This window comes from Myotis lucifugus, unplaced genomic scaffold (genome assembly GCF_000147115.1).
Source record: "Myotis lucifugus unplaced genomic scaffold, Myoluc2.0 scaffold_884, whole genome shotgun sequence".
Classification (NCBI taxonomy): domain Eukaryota; kingdom Metazoa; phylum Chordata; class Mammalia; order Chiroptera; family Vespertilionidae; genus Myotis; species Myotis lucifugus.
Genome location: NW_005871932.1, coordinates 78,118 through 93,900, shown reverse-complemented (window position 1 = coordinate 93,900; position 15,783 = coordinate 78,118). Strand labels below are relative to the sequence as shown.

Below are 15,783 nucleotides of genomic sequence, written 5' to 3'. Positions count from 1 at the left end.
CGGGGGTGGGGGGCTGGGGGGGGCGGACAGGGGTGGGACACTCTCCAGGGGAGAAGTGTAGCCGTCCCCGCAGGACTGTTGGTGGAAGTCGGGCGGCACTAGCCGGTGTTGGTACAGCAGCTGGTTGGACAGACAGGACCCGAGGAACAAGATCACGTAGCCGTTTGCTGAATGACTTAATTTTTTTCACAGCCCAGGCTAGTCGGTCTGAGCTGGCAAATTAGTTCTGTCTATAGAACCCCTCCCTGAAGCACATACAATTAGCCTGTGCCAGGCCAGCGAGGGGCTGGCAAGGTGCTGAGCCGGTTCCCCGGCTCCGGGAGGTGGATTCAGTCCTAACACAGCCGAAGCCTGGAGACTTGGCAGAGAGCCGATGGATCTCAGGCAGAGCGCGAATCCCTCGCTCACGGGTCCCGGTGCAGTGGGTGCTCCTGGCGGGGGGTTGGGGGGTCGGAATGACATACTTCCTCTCCGATACCCACCCTGCACGTGCCCGAGCCTTGAAGGAAAAAGTGGAGTTTTGTTTTCAGTTGCAGAGTTTTGTGGTTGGAGTGGCAGGGACTTCACCCGCTGAACACTCACTGCGATTAGTCGATGGTGGTTTCCTTACCCCCATTCACCTCCCGGACACACTCCCCCGACCCCTGACCCCTGACCCCTGACCCCTGACCGGCTGAAGACAGGCGCTTTCTCTTTGCTGCAGGGCTGACCATGGGACGCACCGTCGCGCCGGCCGGGACGGAGGACAGGGCAGGAGCCTATGAGGTCGTCAGCGCCTCGCTCCTGGACGGAGACTTCCGGAACCTGAGGCGCAGCGCCCACGGCGAGGTCAGTGCTCACGTTGCCTTTCTCTCCGCTTTCCCGTGACACATCCAGACCTCGTTCACGTTCTCTCTTTACTTTAATGCTCACTCTGTCCCTGGGAAGTGGGGTCTTCCTGCTCACGAAGAGGACGGGCAAACCAAGGTTGGGCGGTGCCGAGGGCGGCGGCGTTGCCTGCACCTGCTGAGCGTTGTTTTCTCACACACACACCAGGGAGCCCACTTCCAGACACGCCGTTCGGGTCTTTCTTTCCCGAGCGCCGGTCTTTTTCTATAGTCACATCTAGATCATCGAAGTTTTGCTTTTATTGATCGATGATTGGTCGAAACATTTTAATGCAGCTTTTTAGTGGAGCTTAGGATGCGGTTGAATGTAGTCTCACAGTTGACTTTGACACGTGTGTGATTTGCGTCTTCTGTGATGTGAAGGAAGAGTTTAAAGTAGTTGCAGCATTAATAATGGGCTTAAATAGTTCGATGTGTCTTACCTGCCACGTCGACCCGACTTCCTAAGATTTCAGAACTTGTGGGCACAGTTGGAAATCGAGAAAATCTACAGAAATATGAGCTCTTCGGAGGGACCCCGCAGATGGTTTTGTCCTCGTGCTGCGGGGAACTATTTTTAGGTTATTTTTCATAATAGAAAACAGGTTGTTTTTCTTTGTAAAAGTAGCTGAGATTGTGAAAATCCTTCCTGCAAGGCTGCCGGGGGCCTCCTCTGTGTCAGCATCAGCAGCACGATTCCCGCAGTTCACGGGCTCCTTCCAGAGCGGCTCTCAGCTGAAAGGGAGCATTGGGAGGGCCAGAGGTTTGGTCCGAGGACCTAAGGGCCACCTCGCACTTTCGGAGCATCCCTGTGTCGTGGATACTGTTGCGTGTGGAATACACGGGGTACAAGCCAATCGCGGTGACTCTGATGTTTGCTGGAGGAAGCCTTCAAGGCGTTAAGGGCCACTTCGTCATGCCATGAGTCAGCAAAACTAGGACTGAGTTGATGGATGCAGACAAGGAGAAGTAAACTATTGCATGAAGTATCTAAATGTTTACAGGTACTGTAATAACACAAAAATACGCAGCGCCCTGAAGTCTCCTGGGTGGTGGACGCTGCCATGGGGCTTCCCCTTGTGGTAGGGTTGCCAGATTCAGCAAATGAAGAATAGAATGTTCTTTTGCACTTGGACTTCAGATGAACAAGCTTTTAAAAATATCGTATATAATAAAAGGCTAATAAGCAAATTATCCCCTTGGGAGTTCGACCCACCGGAGTTCAACCACTCACTATGACGTGCACTGACCACCAGGGGGCGGCACAGGATGAAGGTAGGCCCCGGCCAGCAGCCAGCAGACGGCAGCTGGGAGAAGGAAGGCCCCAATCAGCCCTGATTGCCGGCCAGGCCTAGGGACCCTACCAGTGAATGAATTTCGGGCCTCAAGTATATAAATAAGTCCCATGCAATATTTTGGGGACATACTTATACCAAAAATTTCTTTGTTGTTTATCTTAAATCCAAATGCACCTGGAGTCTGTATCTGGCATCCCTACCTGGGGCGGGGTGGGGTCAGGGCACCCTCTCACCACACCTGACTTGGGAGCCAGGTCCACGGCGTGATGCCCGGGTGCTCCGCAGGCGGGGCCGGCGGGACTGGGATGGGGGCTCCGCTCTGACCCTCGGCCTCCGCTCCCCATCGGCAGCTGCTGCCTGCTGAGTGCCCGCCCCTCACCGCCTGCTCAGCGCTGCTGTGGGCCTGCGTCCTGCTCGCTCCCGATGCCCCTTCCTGCGAGGCCCGTGCTGACCCCAGCCCAGCGGTCCCTCCCAGGCCGTGAGCACGGGAGGAGCAAGCCGAGGAGCTGTGCCTGGTGCCACTGTGTCCCCCTCGGGAGCGGACACTCAATCAGGGAAGGCATGGGGACCACGTTTCCACCGTGCTCACCGCTAGCTCCTTTATCGCTTGTGACCCCCTAGCAAGGTACCCACCTCCTTAAAAAGAAAGGACCCTGTGGAGCCAGGTCTCCCTGCAGTTTCTGCAACACCCCCACCTCCACCCCCAAACCTCTAGCATCAACCTGGAGTTGGGCCTTTAAAAAAAATTATACGAGCCCCGGCTGGTGTGACTCGGTTGGTTGGGTGCTGCTCTGTGCACTAAAGGTTGTGGGCTCGATTATCCGTCAGGATACATGCCCAGGTGGTGGGCTAGATCCCTGCCCTGTCGGGGGCGTGCAGGAGGCAGCTGATGGATGTTCTGCTCTCACATCGATGTTTCTCTCCCTTCCTCTCTCTCTAAAAATCAATGAAAATATTTTCTTAAAAATTATACAAGATGCACCAGTTTCATCTTGTCTATTGCCTGCCCCGGCCCTAAACTCAGCCACTCCCCCGGGGAGCCGGGGTCACTGGAGATGGTGTTAGACGCCACGATCTGGGCACGGTGTGCTCACGGCGAGCGTGGTGGTGCCGCTGCCAGGTCGCTGAGCTGACAGGAAGGAAGTAACGTGCATGCTCTCGCGGACTGGAAAAACAAGCCTCAAATGCTGGGCCATGCCTGGGAGACACCACCTGTTTCATTCTGAACATTGTACTGGAGAAAAATAGCAGGGATTGGCTCTCATGGCTATACCTATAGCCCCCTCAAAGAAAACCGCCTATTTTCAGGAAACTAACTCAGTTCTTGAACTCAAACCCAATCATCACGTTCCCGTCCCTCAAGTGTTATTTTTAAAAATGAATTCCCAGCTCCCCAGCATTTGGCCAAACTCTGGCTTTTCGTTGTCCCTAAGTGGACCCACGCTCAAGGCCGCCTTTCTGCTAAGGACGTGAAATTCATGCGACCCGTTTCTAAACGTGGCCCCAAACCTTCCACGCGGCCGGCGCCACCGTTTCCATAAGCGCGTTCTGCTCAGCGAAGGCAGAGGGGTCTTCGCTTGCTTGACCGACGCATTCTCCACGCGCGTCATCGGAAGGCCTGGTCACGGGCCCACAGGGTGCTGAGGCCAGGCTGGCGTCGTGTCTCCGCTAAGCTTCCCACGGGCGCCATTCGCTCCGCTCGGTTTAGGGGCCTCAGATGGCACGTCTGACCCGGCAGCCGTCTGACGGGCACCGCTGAGGTGGCGTGGGTGGCACGCGCACACCGTCCCCACCCCTGAGGGGTCCCCGGGGCTCTGTTTATGTAGGTGACGTCTTGTCCATGTTTCCCAGCTTCCGGCCCCCATGACCCAGATGCAGATTGCCGCCTAATTACAGAAGCAACCACACACCCAGTGGTTTGGCAAGCGTGCTGGCCTTCCGAGTTATTTAAATAACTTGCAAGTTATTGGAATGGAGTGCGCTCCATACCTCGCTAGATGCATCTGCCTGCCGTCGGGGAAACACGTTATACTATTTGAAAGCAGTGTTTTAGATCTGTAGCAGTTTCTCAGTGTTCTCATCCGGTAGAGACGTGTCTCATTGGGGCGCCATGCTCAGCCATGCAGGGGGGGCCCTGCACAAGCCGGGGTCCCCCATCCCCTAGAGCTGGCGGTTCAGAACCAGCTCGGCTTCAGGGGGGGCCCTGCCTGGGCACCGGGTACCATTCCCTGGGAGTCTACCCAAGAGTTTCGAGGTGTAGCTTTTGAAGGAAAAAAACACTTACTGATGAAAGATTATCCTGTTTTTCTTTGTTTTTTAAATTTATTTTTTTCATTAAAAAAAAATACGTTCTTATTGATTTTTTTAGAGAGAGAGAAACATCAGTGATGAGATAGAAACATCCATCGGCTGCCTCATGCACACGCTTCCCCCCAACCCCACTGGGGATCGAGGCCACAACCCGGGCACATGCCCTGACTGGGAATTGAACCAGCGAACTCTGGGTGCACGGGTCAATGCTCAACCATGGAGCCGAGCCAGCGGGGCTGAATTTTTTTTTTTTCAATTATAGTTGACATACAATATTATATTCGTTTCAGGTGTACAGCATTGTGATTCGATGTTTATGTAATTTACCAAGGGACCCTGCTTCCCTACTGAGTTCTTTCTGTATATTCACTTAGTCGACAAATAGTTATTGAAAATCCATGACGTCCCAGGCCTTGTGCGAGGTGCCAGGGGGAGTCTGCCCTTTTGAGAAATGCAGAAGCCCCGGTGGCTTGACTTCGGGACGCTTTGAAGTCGGCTCAGACAGGACTCCAGGAAGTGTCAGCTCCTCGCAGGAGGAACAGGAGGAGGAGCGAAGGCCCACCAGGGGCAGAGTTCTGTCTCAGCGCCTTTGAAATCTAGACCCTCCTTTCATAGCTCAGAACAAGGCCACTGGGGCCTATAACCTCCGGTCCTGCCTACTCAGCTAGTAGGAATGTGTTTGCGTTGCCAACGGGTATTGCTCGTTTGAGCATCTTAAGTGGAATAGTGGGAATGGACCGGACCCCCGAGCCGTGGGTATGTCTTTGCTCATCTGGGGCGCTGAGAGCAGATGCTGGCGGCCGTCCTGCAGCTTCCATGTTGGGCCGGTCGGGGGGAGCAGGGATTCTGGTTCCGGAGACCCCTGGCCTCCTGGGTAAGCAAGGGGAGCAGGGAGCTTCTTTATTTTAAAAATATATTTTTATTGATTTCCTAGTGGAAGGGAGATGGAGAGAGAGATAGAAACATCCATGATGAGAGAGAATCATTGATCGGCTACTTCCTACACGCCCCCGACTGGGGATGGAGCCCACAACCTGGGCATGTGCTCTGACCGGGAATGGAAACTTGACTTCCTGGTTCCTAGGTCAAGGGAGCAGGGAGCTTTTAAGGTTCCCCTGCAGGACGCACGGGGGAGTCCAGAGCCCGCCTTGCCGACCTGCTGCCGCATCGGCAGGTACCGAGGCCCGTTGGTTCCCTCGGAACCTTCCTGGGGACGCAGCTGCCAAGGGAAACGCCTGGAACGGGCACCGCGCAAGCTGCTGGCGTCCCGAGCTCCCAGGACAAACGCTCAGCGTCTGCGTTTCCCACCTCGCTCTGCTCCAAGCAGAGGGTCATGGCCACCTACTGGGCACCCTCTCCGGAGGGCCCCCAGCCCCCCTTCCCCCAGAGCCAGAGCTACAGGGCAAGGGGACCCTGGCCCTGTCTCAGGCACCACCACTCGGCCCCAAGCAGCTTGGTTCCCATCTGTTTTATGTGACAGCCTCAGGTAAGGCTTTGTTTGCAGAAAGTATTCAGTGTGAAATCCCCTGCTCAGGGTTGGGATTTCTGAGAATGGAGGCCTTTCCCCCAAACACACCAGCTCCTCATGAAGCCAAAGTGCCCGCCTGCCTCCTGGTGTCATGACCTCGCATCCTAATGGGCAGCAGACCCAGGCCTGCGGGTGTGGAGACGACCCCAGAGCCGGCTCCAAATTGGAGGAGGCGGAAGGTGCTGGGGCCCAGGCTCAGGTGGAGGCGGCGGAAGGGAGTGGGCTTTGCTCCGTGCCCAGCCCCATGCCGGGTGCTCACGGCCCAGATCCGCTCCAATCCCATGAGAGCTGTTTCCTTGCTCCCTCCCTCCTTCCCTTCCTTCCGGGTTTACTGAGCACCTGTCTGTGCCGGGGGCTGGGCACAAAGGCAGAGCTCGCACCCAAGACCTCACCGCCCATGAGAGCATCATCCAGAAAACAGCTGTGACTGGGGGGCAGGGGGGTGCAGGATGCAGGGGGGGCCGAGGGACTCAGGGAAGGTTCTCGGGGAGGGGAGGGCGTGTGCGCGTGGCCTGCGGTGAGGGGCGCAGCTCACCCCCCGTTTTTGGACAATAAGCTGTGCCGATCCCACATGGCCCAGGGGACTGTCGTCGCTGAAAAGACAAGAGAGGCTCTTGCTACGAAACCAGGGAAAAGGCTAGAACAATAAACAGAGGGCGTGTTAAGGGGGCCAGCCTGGATCCCGGTTTCTCATGTTTGGCTCGGTTGTTGGGATTAATTACAAAGAATTCAGAGTTCGAACCTCAGGAGAGGTTTCTGCCTGTTTATACGTTCCTCCCCCCGAAGGCCCCACCACAGGCCCGCCTCCTCCCTGAAGCCTTCCCTGACCACCCAGGCTCCACTGACCTCACAGTGTCTGCCCCCCCCGCCCCCCCCCCCCACCCCGCGTGTGGTCAGGACCACCCAGCTGCACGCGGCTCCTCCTTTCCGTGGGCGTTGAGAGACACGGCCTACACTCGGCCACGTGGATGCAGAGGCACAGGCAGCTCCCGGCTCCAGGGCTGGTCCTTCTGGGGTGGGAGAGGGCAGGGCCGGCTGCTGGAGAGGCGGGGGAAGATCCTGCCCCGATGGCAGAATGCAGAGGCCCCTGCCTCCTCCTCTCAGCCTGCGGGTCCCCCAGCTGACGCCCCCGCCGCGGGTCTTCCCTCGCGCTCCTCGCGGTCGATCCGCTCTGCCCACCAGCCGCTCAGCATCGGCTGCTTTTCATAAAGTGAGGCTTTGGCAGAAGGGGCCCCTGGAGTGACTGTCCTCCCCCAGGTCCCCTTCCTCCCCCAGTTCCTCCTGAATCCGTTCAGCAAACGGGGCAGGAGGCAGGCTGCCCGGGGCCTGGGACTGTCGGACCAGCAGCAGATAGGATGGCTCGGAGGGACGTGTGTGCCGGGCAGAATTTGAATTTGAGTCCCACGGGGAACTAGAGGAAATTCTCCCTCTTTTCCTGAATCTGCTAACTCCATTGAGGGTCTCCTCTGTACCCGGCGCCCTGCTAGGGCGACGCATGAGACGGGCTCCCGCCGCCCGGGGTTTCACCAGGAGAAGAGGCGGACCCCTAACCGAGGCACCAGCTCCTGGAGCTGCGCCAGACCACGCCCGGGGGGCAGGGGGGGGGGGGCACTGCCTCTAGGTTACGAGCGACCGAACCCTAGCAAGAGCCTGCTCGTGTTTAACAGGGATCCTTTTAAAGTCACAAAACTGCCGAGTCCTGGGGCATCTCCTGCCTTCAGACATGACAGCCCGCATGACTCATCCGTGTCCGCAGCCCTGGCCTCGTTCCTTCAGCTCCGGGCACAGAGCCCGCCTTCCTGTGGCACCAGAGCTGCCCGGTGGCCCAGCTGCTCAAGGTCGCTTTCTCCACAGTGACCGGTGCCCCTACCGAGTGTCTGAGAGCCCACCCGGGCCGTCTGTCAGCATTGGGAGTGGTCAGTGGTCAGAGGAGAGGGAGAAGCGACTGGCCACGCCCGGGCCCCGTGTCCATCTCTGGCACCGGGAGGAGGACATGGTCAAGGACTGAGCCAGGGACTGATCATCACAGGACCGAGGGGGACCGTGGTGACTCCCGCAGGCCCCGGGGTTCTGGGCTGTAGGAGAGGACAGAGGGAGGCCAAGTGCCAGGTGTCTTCTCGGCTGTGTAACGGCGTCTCTCCCGTCACCCCAGAGCCGCCTCGCGACAGCTGACACACGCACCGCACGGCTGCCGTGTTAACAGGACTCCTGCACGCACAGCTGTTCTTGGCAGTTGCCGACTTCGGGGTGACATGGCTTCTATCCGACCGCGACTGCTGTTAAACTTCTGGGATATCGTTTGAGGGCTTTTCCTTAAAAAGAGAAAGGGGATTTGAACAAAGGAGTCAGGACACCTCTTCCTGAGAACTCGAATGACCGGGTAGACGTTCACTTTTATACCCTCTATTGAAAATGCGGAGTAAATGAATCACGAAGGCAAGGTTTCTATGCGGACGTTTAGAATGGCAAAGAAAAGGTTTGGGCTGTCGAAAATATATATTCTTAGCAATGTCTTCTGATGAGCAGGATTTTTTTGAAGTCCAGTTTATAGAATAGTATTTCACTTTCCATAGTCTATCATTTTCCGCTCCTTAACTTTTAACTTACCTGCTTTTTATACGGTGTGTTTCTTGCTGACAGCACATAGTTAAGTCCTATTTTTTCACAGAGTCTGACCGTCTCTGCCATTAATTTGGAGTGTTTAGACCAGCTGTGGGCAAACTATGGCCCGCGGGCCGGATCCGGCCCGTTTGAAATGAATAAAACTAAAAAAAAAAAAAGACCGTACCCTTTTATGTAATGATGTTTACTTTAAATTTATATTAGTTCACACAAACACTCCATCCATGCTTTTGTTCCGGCCCTCCGGTCCAGTTTAAGAACCCATTGTGGCCCTCGAGTCAAAAAGTTTGCCCACCCCTGGTTTAGACCATTAATGTTTAGTGTAATTATTGATTGGGTTAGCCTTATTGAAGTGGTTGCTTTTGATTTTCTACTTTTCCATCTGTTTTTATGTGCACTTTTCCCATTTCAGTTTGGATTAATGTGGGGTTTTTTAAGCGTTCCATTTTCCTACATGTTTGCTCTTTGTCTTCACGGATTGGTTGATTGGCTGATTGATGATGTTTGTGTGAGGCTTCGTCTTCGTCAGTTCCTCCAAAACCTCAGACTCAGAAAATGATTGTGTGTTTTCTCAGTTCTCCCAAGAACCAGCCCCGCATACAGGCGCGAGGGGGACGTTGGTTCAGGCTGCACAATGGATGTCTTACGTACGGCGTTGGCCCTTAGTCCCTGGAGGAAGCCGGCCTGAGGAGGTGGTGGAATCGACACTGTGCTTCTTTAACTCATTCATTGTCCACTGTCAAGTCATTACACTGTGTGGGGAGATTTTTAAAATTCCTTCGGCCTCGGATCTGCCCCCTTCGATGAACCAGCCCTGCGAGGTGTGCGGGCAGTGGCGGTCTCGCAGACGGGAGGGGCAGGGTAGGGCACTGCACGAGGGTAGGCTGAGGAGCCCGAGCCAGGGGGGCAGAGAGGCTTGGCCGGGCACCGGGAGCCGGTCTCAGCCGGGCTCCAAGCACATCACTGTTCCCCTGTTGTGCAGAAATAATTTCCTGTCACCAGATCCCGTGGTTTTTCTCAAAGTGTAACACCTCATCTCAAAAACCTTCCCGAGGGCGAGGGCCAGGGCGGGACCTTCCTGAGGGAGGTGCTGGGGACGTGCCGGGGGGCAGCCTTCCCTCGGTCGGACGTCAGTGAAGGACCCGCCTGGAGAAATGGCCGGGACCTCGGATAGGCTGTCCGTTCCTCCTTGTAACCGTTTCCTCCGCCGTTAGACTGTCCCCGCTCCTCACAAGAGACCAGGCTGAGGAGGAGGACGGCAGCTTAGCTCGGGAAGCGGGATGGACACCGTGTCCGCAGCCCAGGGACCGCAGCAGGGAGCACAGCTGTGGTGTCGGTGACACAGGTTAGCACGGGCAGCTGGGAAGGCCGGCGGAGGACAGCACCCCGACCGATGGGGTTCTTCCCACCAACACGCGTCCTGAGACAGCAGCGCCCGCATCGCACGGGAAGAAACCCAGTGACACGTAGGAAAGATGTGCAGCACGACCAATATCAGACGTCACCCGACCAGTCCCCTCTCCACTCCCTGACTCTGCCCCGGGCCCCGGGCCGCCCAGCATCCAGCTTCCACTCGGTTCCTCCTTGGCTTATCTTCTTCGTTTTTTAGTTAACTTATTTTTTTTTAATTTCAGAGAGAGGAAAGGAGAGGGAGAAAGGGATACAAGCATTAGTGATGAGAGAATCATGGATCGGCTGCCTCCTGCACGCCCCCTACTGGGGACCAAGCCCATAGCCCCGGCATGTGCCCTGACTGGGCATCAAGCCGTGACCTCCTGGTTCATAGGTCGATGTTCAACCACTGAGCCACACGGGCTGGGCTCTCTTCTTCTTTTGTTCTTAATGTGCAGCCTGTTTCAGGGCCATGTGACCCCTTTCGTTGCTCCTCTCGTGCGTAGGTCACTCTGGCATCGCAGCCATTGTGCTCAATGAGTAGAAGTTGGACCTGCTGAGTATCTCACTGTGTTCAGACTTAAAAGTCCCCACAGCGCAGGCCTTTCTAACTGGAAAGATGCGTTCCGTGGTCCTGGCACGGGTAGCCTATTGGAAACACCCTTTCATTTCTCTCTGAAAGCTCTGCTCAGTGGTGGCATCATTTAGTGTAACAGAGGGGCCTCTGCACTGGTGGTTTCCGTTTGAAAAGCAACTGAGTACCGCCTGGTCAGTGCGGCTAAGCGGTCCCACGTCGGCCCCCGCACCCAAGGGTCTCAGGTTTGATTCCCGGTCAAGGGCACGTGCCAGGGGTGCAGCTTCGATCTCCAGCCAATGTCGGGCGAGTTTGGGAGACAACTGATCAATGTGGATCTCTCACGTGGATATTTCTCTCTCTCTCTATCCATTCTTCCCTCTCTCTCTCCCCCCTCCCTTCCTACCTCCCTTCCACTGTCTAAAAATCAATGGAAAACATCTTCTGGTGAGGATCAGCAAAAAACACAGCTGAGCACACGCTAGCTTTACACAGGAGGCAACTGTGCTTTTGTTTTAAAAGACAGCGATCATGTCAAACTCGGGGGACCCCTCGCCCCGGCCCGTCCTCCCTGTCCCGAGTGTCCTCATGCGAGGGGTGAGTTCCTCCCACCCCGGCGCGTTCTTTCCCGTCACCAGGATTTCTGTTCTTGCTAAAACACATTTATCATCCTCCAGCTATCGTAAAAGAGCAATTACTCTCTGGAAAATGCTGACTTTCGGTTTTCAGTCCAAATCCCCGAGATCGCACGCAGAAGGGGCCCGGGTCCAGAGGCACATCTGCGACCAGGACTGCAGGCTCGTGAGGGTCACGCTGAGCCCGTGGGGAGCGGGACGGGCCGGAGGCCGGAGGCCGGAGGCCAGAGGCCGGACTTGCAGGGCTTGGCGCACAGACAAACGTGGGGAGCGGAATGAGCCGCTTGGAGTGATAAGGGCGGGGGTGGTGGTGTGAGGAACAATAAGAGCTTGAAGCCAAACGATGATTTGATTTAAGCATCACAACTGGACGGCCCTGAGAGCCCTCTGGAGGACACGCCGCGGCCCGCTGCTCCTCCGGAGGAGGCCGGAAGTTCAGATGAGGCCAGGATGTTTGCTCACGATTTGGCCTTGAAATTGTTCTGAAGTGGCCCAAGCTGTCTCGGGGTCGTGATACAGGCTCCCCATATATGTTCCTTAAGATTGAACATGAGTAAGTGATTAAGCCCCGGCCACAGACTCCAAACTAGGATTAAGGAGGCAGAGGGTCAAGCCACGCCTGGAAACCAGGAAGCTCCCCGGCGTGTGTGCGAGGGGTGATGTCGCCCACGCGGATGAGCGGAGCGGGGACCCCGTGTGTCTGTCTGCTCGGGGTTTCTCCGTGGACTCTGCCTGGCCCTCGCTCCGGATGTAACGCATATGTTTGATGACGGTCCTCGAATCTTCCTGCCAACTGGCCACACCCTGTGAGCCTGGATCCCACATAAATCCACACCCGCCCACAAGTCCACCGTCCCTGCCCTACCGCCCGCCCCACCCCCGCTCCTTCCGCCTGGAGCCAGGTTCCCCTCTGGCTCAGGACCACGAAGGCCTTCCCTCCCACGGGCCGCCCCATTTCCTCTCAGTGGGAACTGCAGTCCTAGCTCTTCTGGCAACGCTCCCAGATCAACGCTCATCCATCCGCTTCCCACCGTGCCACGGTCCCTGGGGCCGAGCGGCACCGCTGTCACCCTTGTGTCGAGTGTGGTTCTCGCTTGGCGAGTTTTCCTCCATGCAAAGGTGGCCTTAAAGATACATAACACATCTGTTTGCACACGCACGTGAAATGTCAAGAGAGAGTGCGGTGGGAAAGCCAGTGGTTGTTAGTACTTAGTGCAGCGGTTCTCAACCTGTGGGTCTCGACCCCTTTGGCGGTCGAACGACCCTTTCACAGGGGTCGCCTAAGACCATCCTGCATATCAGATATTTCCATGACGATTCATCACAGTAGCAACATGACAGTTATGAAGTAGCAACGAAGATAATTTTATGGTTGGGTCACAACATGAGGAACTGTATTTAAGGGGCCAGAAGGTTGAGAACCATTGACTTAGTGAGCTATAGCCCAGCTGGTTGCATGCAGCGATTCCTGAAGGAAAGTGGAAAGGCCGGCTCTCAGCCACGGGACGGCTAACCTCCCGGCTGGACAGGTCTTTGCTGGGACCGGCGGGTGCCGTCCGTGCATTGCAGGGTGTTGAGCGGCATCCGTGGTGCCCGCCCGCCGGAGGCCAGTGGCACCCCTCACCGAGTCATGAGAAGTAAACATGTCCTGGGTGTCCCCGGGGCCAAAGTCAGCGTGGGTTGCTTGCGACTGGTTTCCACCTGCCCATTGACATCGCTGCTTGTTTTGAAGACTTGGTTCTACTCAGCAGACAACACTGGAAAGGCCTGTGGACGGGAACCGCCGGGCCCCCCGGAAGTCGGTCTTTCCCATCGCGACATGGTTGTGGGGGCTCGTGGACTCTCCCAGCCATGCTCGTAGCTGAGCAGCACTGAGCCTGTGGACGCGTGAGAAGAATGGCGTGTCCACCCATGTGGCCTTTCACAGGGTTCTCACGCTGATTTTTATTTTTCTGTTTAAAATCGTGTTCTCCACGCAGGTCGGTTTTTGGTGCTTCCTGTTAATAGAGATGGGAGGTTCTTGGTTAATAAGTTCTCCAAGAAGTCAAACCGGGGCCTCATGTTACCAGCAGAAACGTTAACGCGGCATTTCAGCGTCTAGACGGGTGTCTCACCGTCAGTTTTATGGAGACGCGCTTGTCATGGCTCCGTGGAAAGCGCTGCTCCCTCCGAGTTGTGAAGGTGTCGTTCAGACAGATGCAGCCGGGGCCACGGGGGTGACTCTGAGCTCCGAGGCCCTGAATCTGGTCCTGGGAGCAGGAGAGCCCGTTGCTGGCCTCAGCACCATGGTCCTGGCAGGGGGGTTGGGAGCAGGCAGGTGGAGGTCCACGCACCCCAAGAAGCAGCGTGACAGCAGGCCCGGGCAGAGCTGCCACAGTCCTACCCCAGTTTGGTCTGAAGTTGACCTGTGATTCCTCAGAGACCTCCGCGCCTCTCGCACGAGTTTCCGTGGAGCTGTCGAGTGGGTTTTAGGAAGCATTACTGAGTAGCCATGAGACTGTCTGCAAAAGCAAAACGCGTTGGCCTGGGCTCCGGCGAGTCCTCGCCGACTCGGCAGCTCCTCTGTGATCATAGCGAGACCGCTTCCCTAGGGCCCATCACATGCTGCCCATGTCCATTTCACAGATCACAGCCGCACGTTCCGAACGGCCCCAGGCAGCGTGGGAACAACCGTCTCCTAGGAGACCGCCTGCACCACCCACACCCATGACTTCAGCTGCTAGTTCACGTCTGACAGTTTTGAAATAAACGGCAGAGAAAAAAAACGGCACATGGGAAAAATGGTAATTTCCAGACATCAGATCAGTTAGATAAATGAACTTTGAATTGGAAACGAGGTTTCCAGCCAGCGAACGCCCTGCGGGCCGTTTACAGCTGGATCGTCCCCAAACGCAATGCCGTGCCCTTTGCTGATGTACAGAGTCCCTGACCTTCTGAGGAGGCCACTCTGAGAAAGCAGTGCCTTTCGCCTATTTCCCCTGTTTGGTGCTGTATCTACAGGGGTCTTTCAGAACCTCCTATCCCCACCGGCTGGTGTGGCTCAGGGGTTGAGCATTGACCTATGACCAGGAGGTCACAGTTTGATTCCTGGTCAGGGCACATGCCCGGGTTGCGTGCTCGATCCCCAGTAGGGGGCGTGCGGGAGGCAGCCGATCCATGATCCTCTCTCATCACTGATGTTTCTCTCTCTCTCCCTCTCCCTCTCTGAAACCAATAAAAATTTCTGTTAAGTGATGTGTCGTCCTAAAGGCCCGGGAGGGGACAGGGGACCACGTCTGCCTCAGGATCAGCCCTGCTCCTTAGAGGGAGGCAGCATGGGGAAGAGGAGCCCTATGGCATGCAGGCTCCTGGGGGGGGCGGGGGGGCGGCGGGGTGACGGGCAGCATTTCCATGAATAAATACAGCTTTAGGACGTGTGACTGTCGCGACCGTAATCTTACATGAACACCGAAGTGTCTGCGGCACGTGGATGCACCCCTGATCCCGTCAGCAGCCACGGGGTAAAGGACCTGCGCTGAGAGCGTCACCGTGTGAAAGGTGGCGGGAAGGGAGAAGTGGGCTGAAAACCACATGCGCATCAGGCCCCAGAAATACGGTAACAGGAGTCAGCACCGAAGGAAAGTAGCCCAACATTTAAACACGCAAACCTTGAAAACGACATGATAGATGTTTCACAGGCAGCTCTCACCTAAGGTTCACACGTGCCGTTCTGTGCCATTCACGAGGTGTTCGCCAATGTCAGGTTCCATCAGAACGAGTTATCAATAACTCATGAATAAACATCATTGTCATTGTGTGATAACTTAAAGGCCCCTAGCCAGGGACACGCCATTACGGCTCTGGAGAGCCTGCAGTCTCCCTGTGTTATTCTGCGGTTAAATCAATTCCGTCCTCTCCCAGTGCCTGGGCGCGTGTACCTTCCCGGCTGTGAAACTAGCCCGCTAATATTAAAGTGGTAATCAAGATTGCCTCTAAATATTCATAGAAATAAACGACTCCCTCGTGCCCCATGAACGCCAGGGCTGCAGGCTGCGGCATTTATTTAGTGCCGGAGAGGGAGCGGGTTAGTTCCGAGTCCCCCGAACGCAATATTTTAACGTCCTGCTTGAAAAATCAGATCCCTGTGCGCGTCCAGTACCGACGACCGAGATGAATGGCTTTGGCTCTGAGCTGGCCGTTGTCTTTGAAAGGGCAGCCTAGACCGGCGATGGGAGTGAACTTGGCTATTGACCCCGCATTTTTTTTAAAATGTAAATTCCCTTTATGGACTCACTGCCATCTTATTTCAACTTCATGGTCAGGTTCAGAGGTTCCCAAGTCATTGAAGATGGGCTGTTCTTCAAGGACATAGAAACCCCAAGATGATGATGCTGTGTATCACTGCATCCGTCAGAGAGAAAAACCCATGTAGCATCCGCGGGAGGCCACGGGAATTGACGGGATAGTTTGCACCGTGATGGGTGAAAAGATTTAAATTCGAGTTTGGGGGAGCTCCCAGTTACACAGATGAAAGGAGGGCAGCCAACAGGGATCGTTCAGAGAAGACGCTAGCCAATCA

The 15,783-nt window shown here is 56.0% G+C and overlaps 1 protein-coding gene across 1 annotated transcript in view; it reads left to right on the top strand.

Moving 5' to 3' along the window:
• Window positions 1-709: 709 nt before the first annotated feature.
• LOC102419175 (disintegrin and metalloproteinase domain-containing protein 12-like) overlaps window positions 710-15,783 on the top strand; it is a 92,979-nt gene continuing 77,905 nt past the window's right edge. Inside the window, exon 1 of the mRNA XM_023747467.1 lies at window positions 710-828. Coding sequence (XP_023603235.1) covers window positions 712-828 — 117 coding nt within the window. The 5' untranslated portion in view covers window positions 710-711. The remainder of the gene's footprint in view (window positions 829-15,783) is intronic.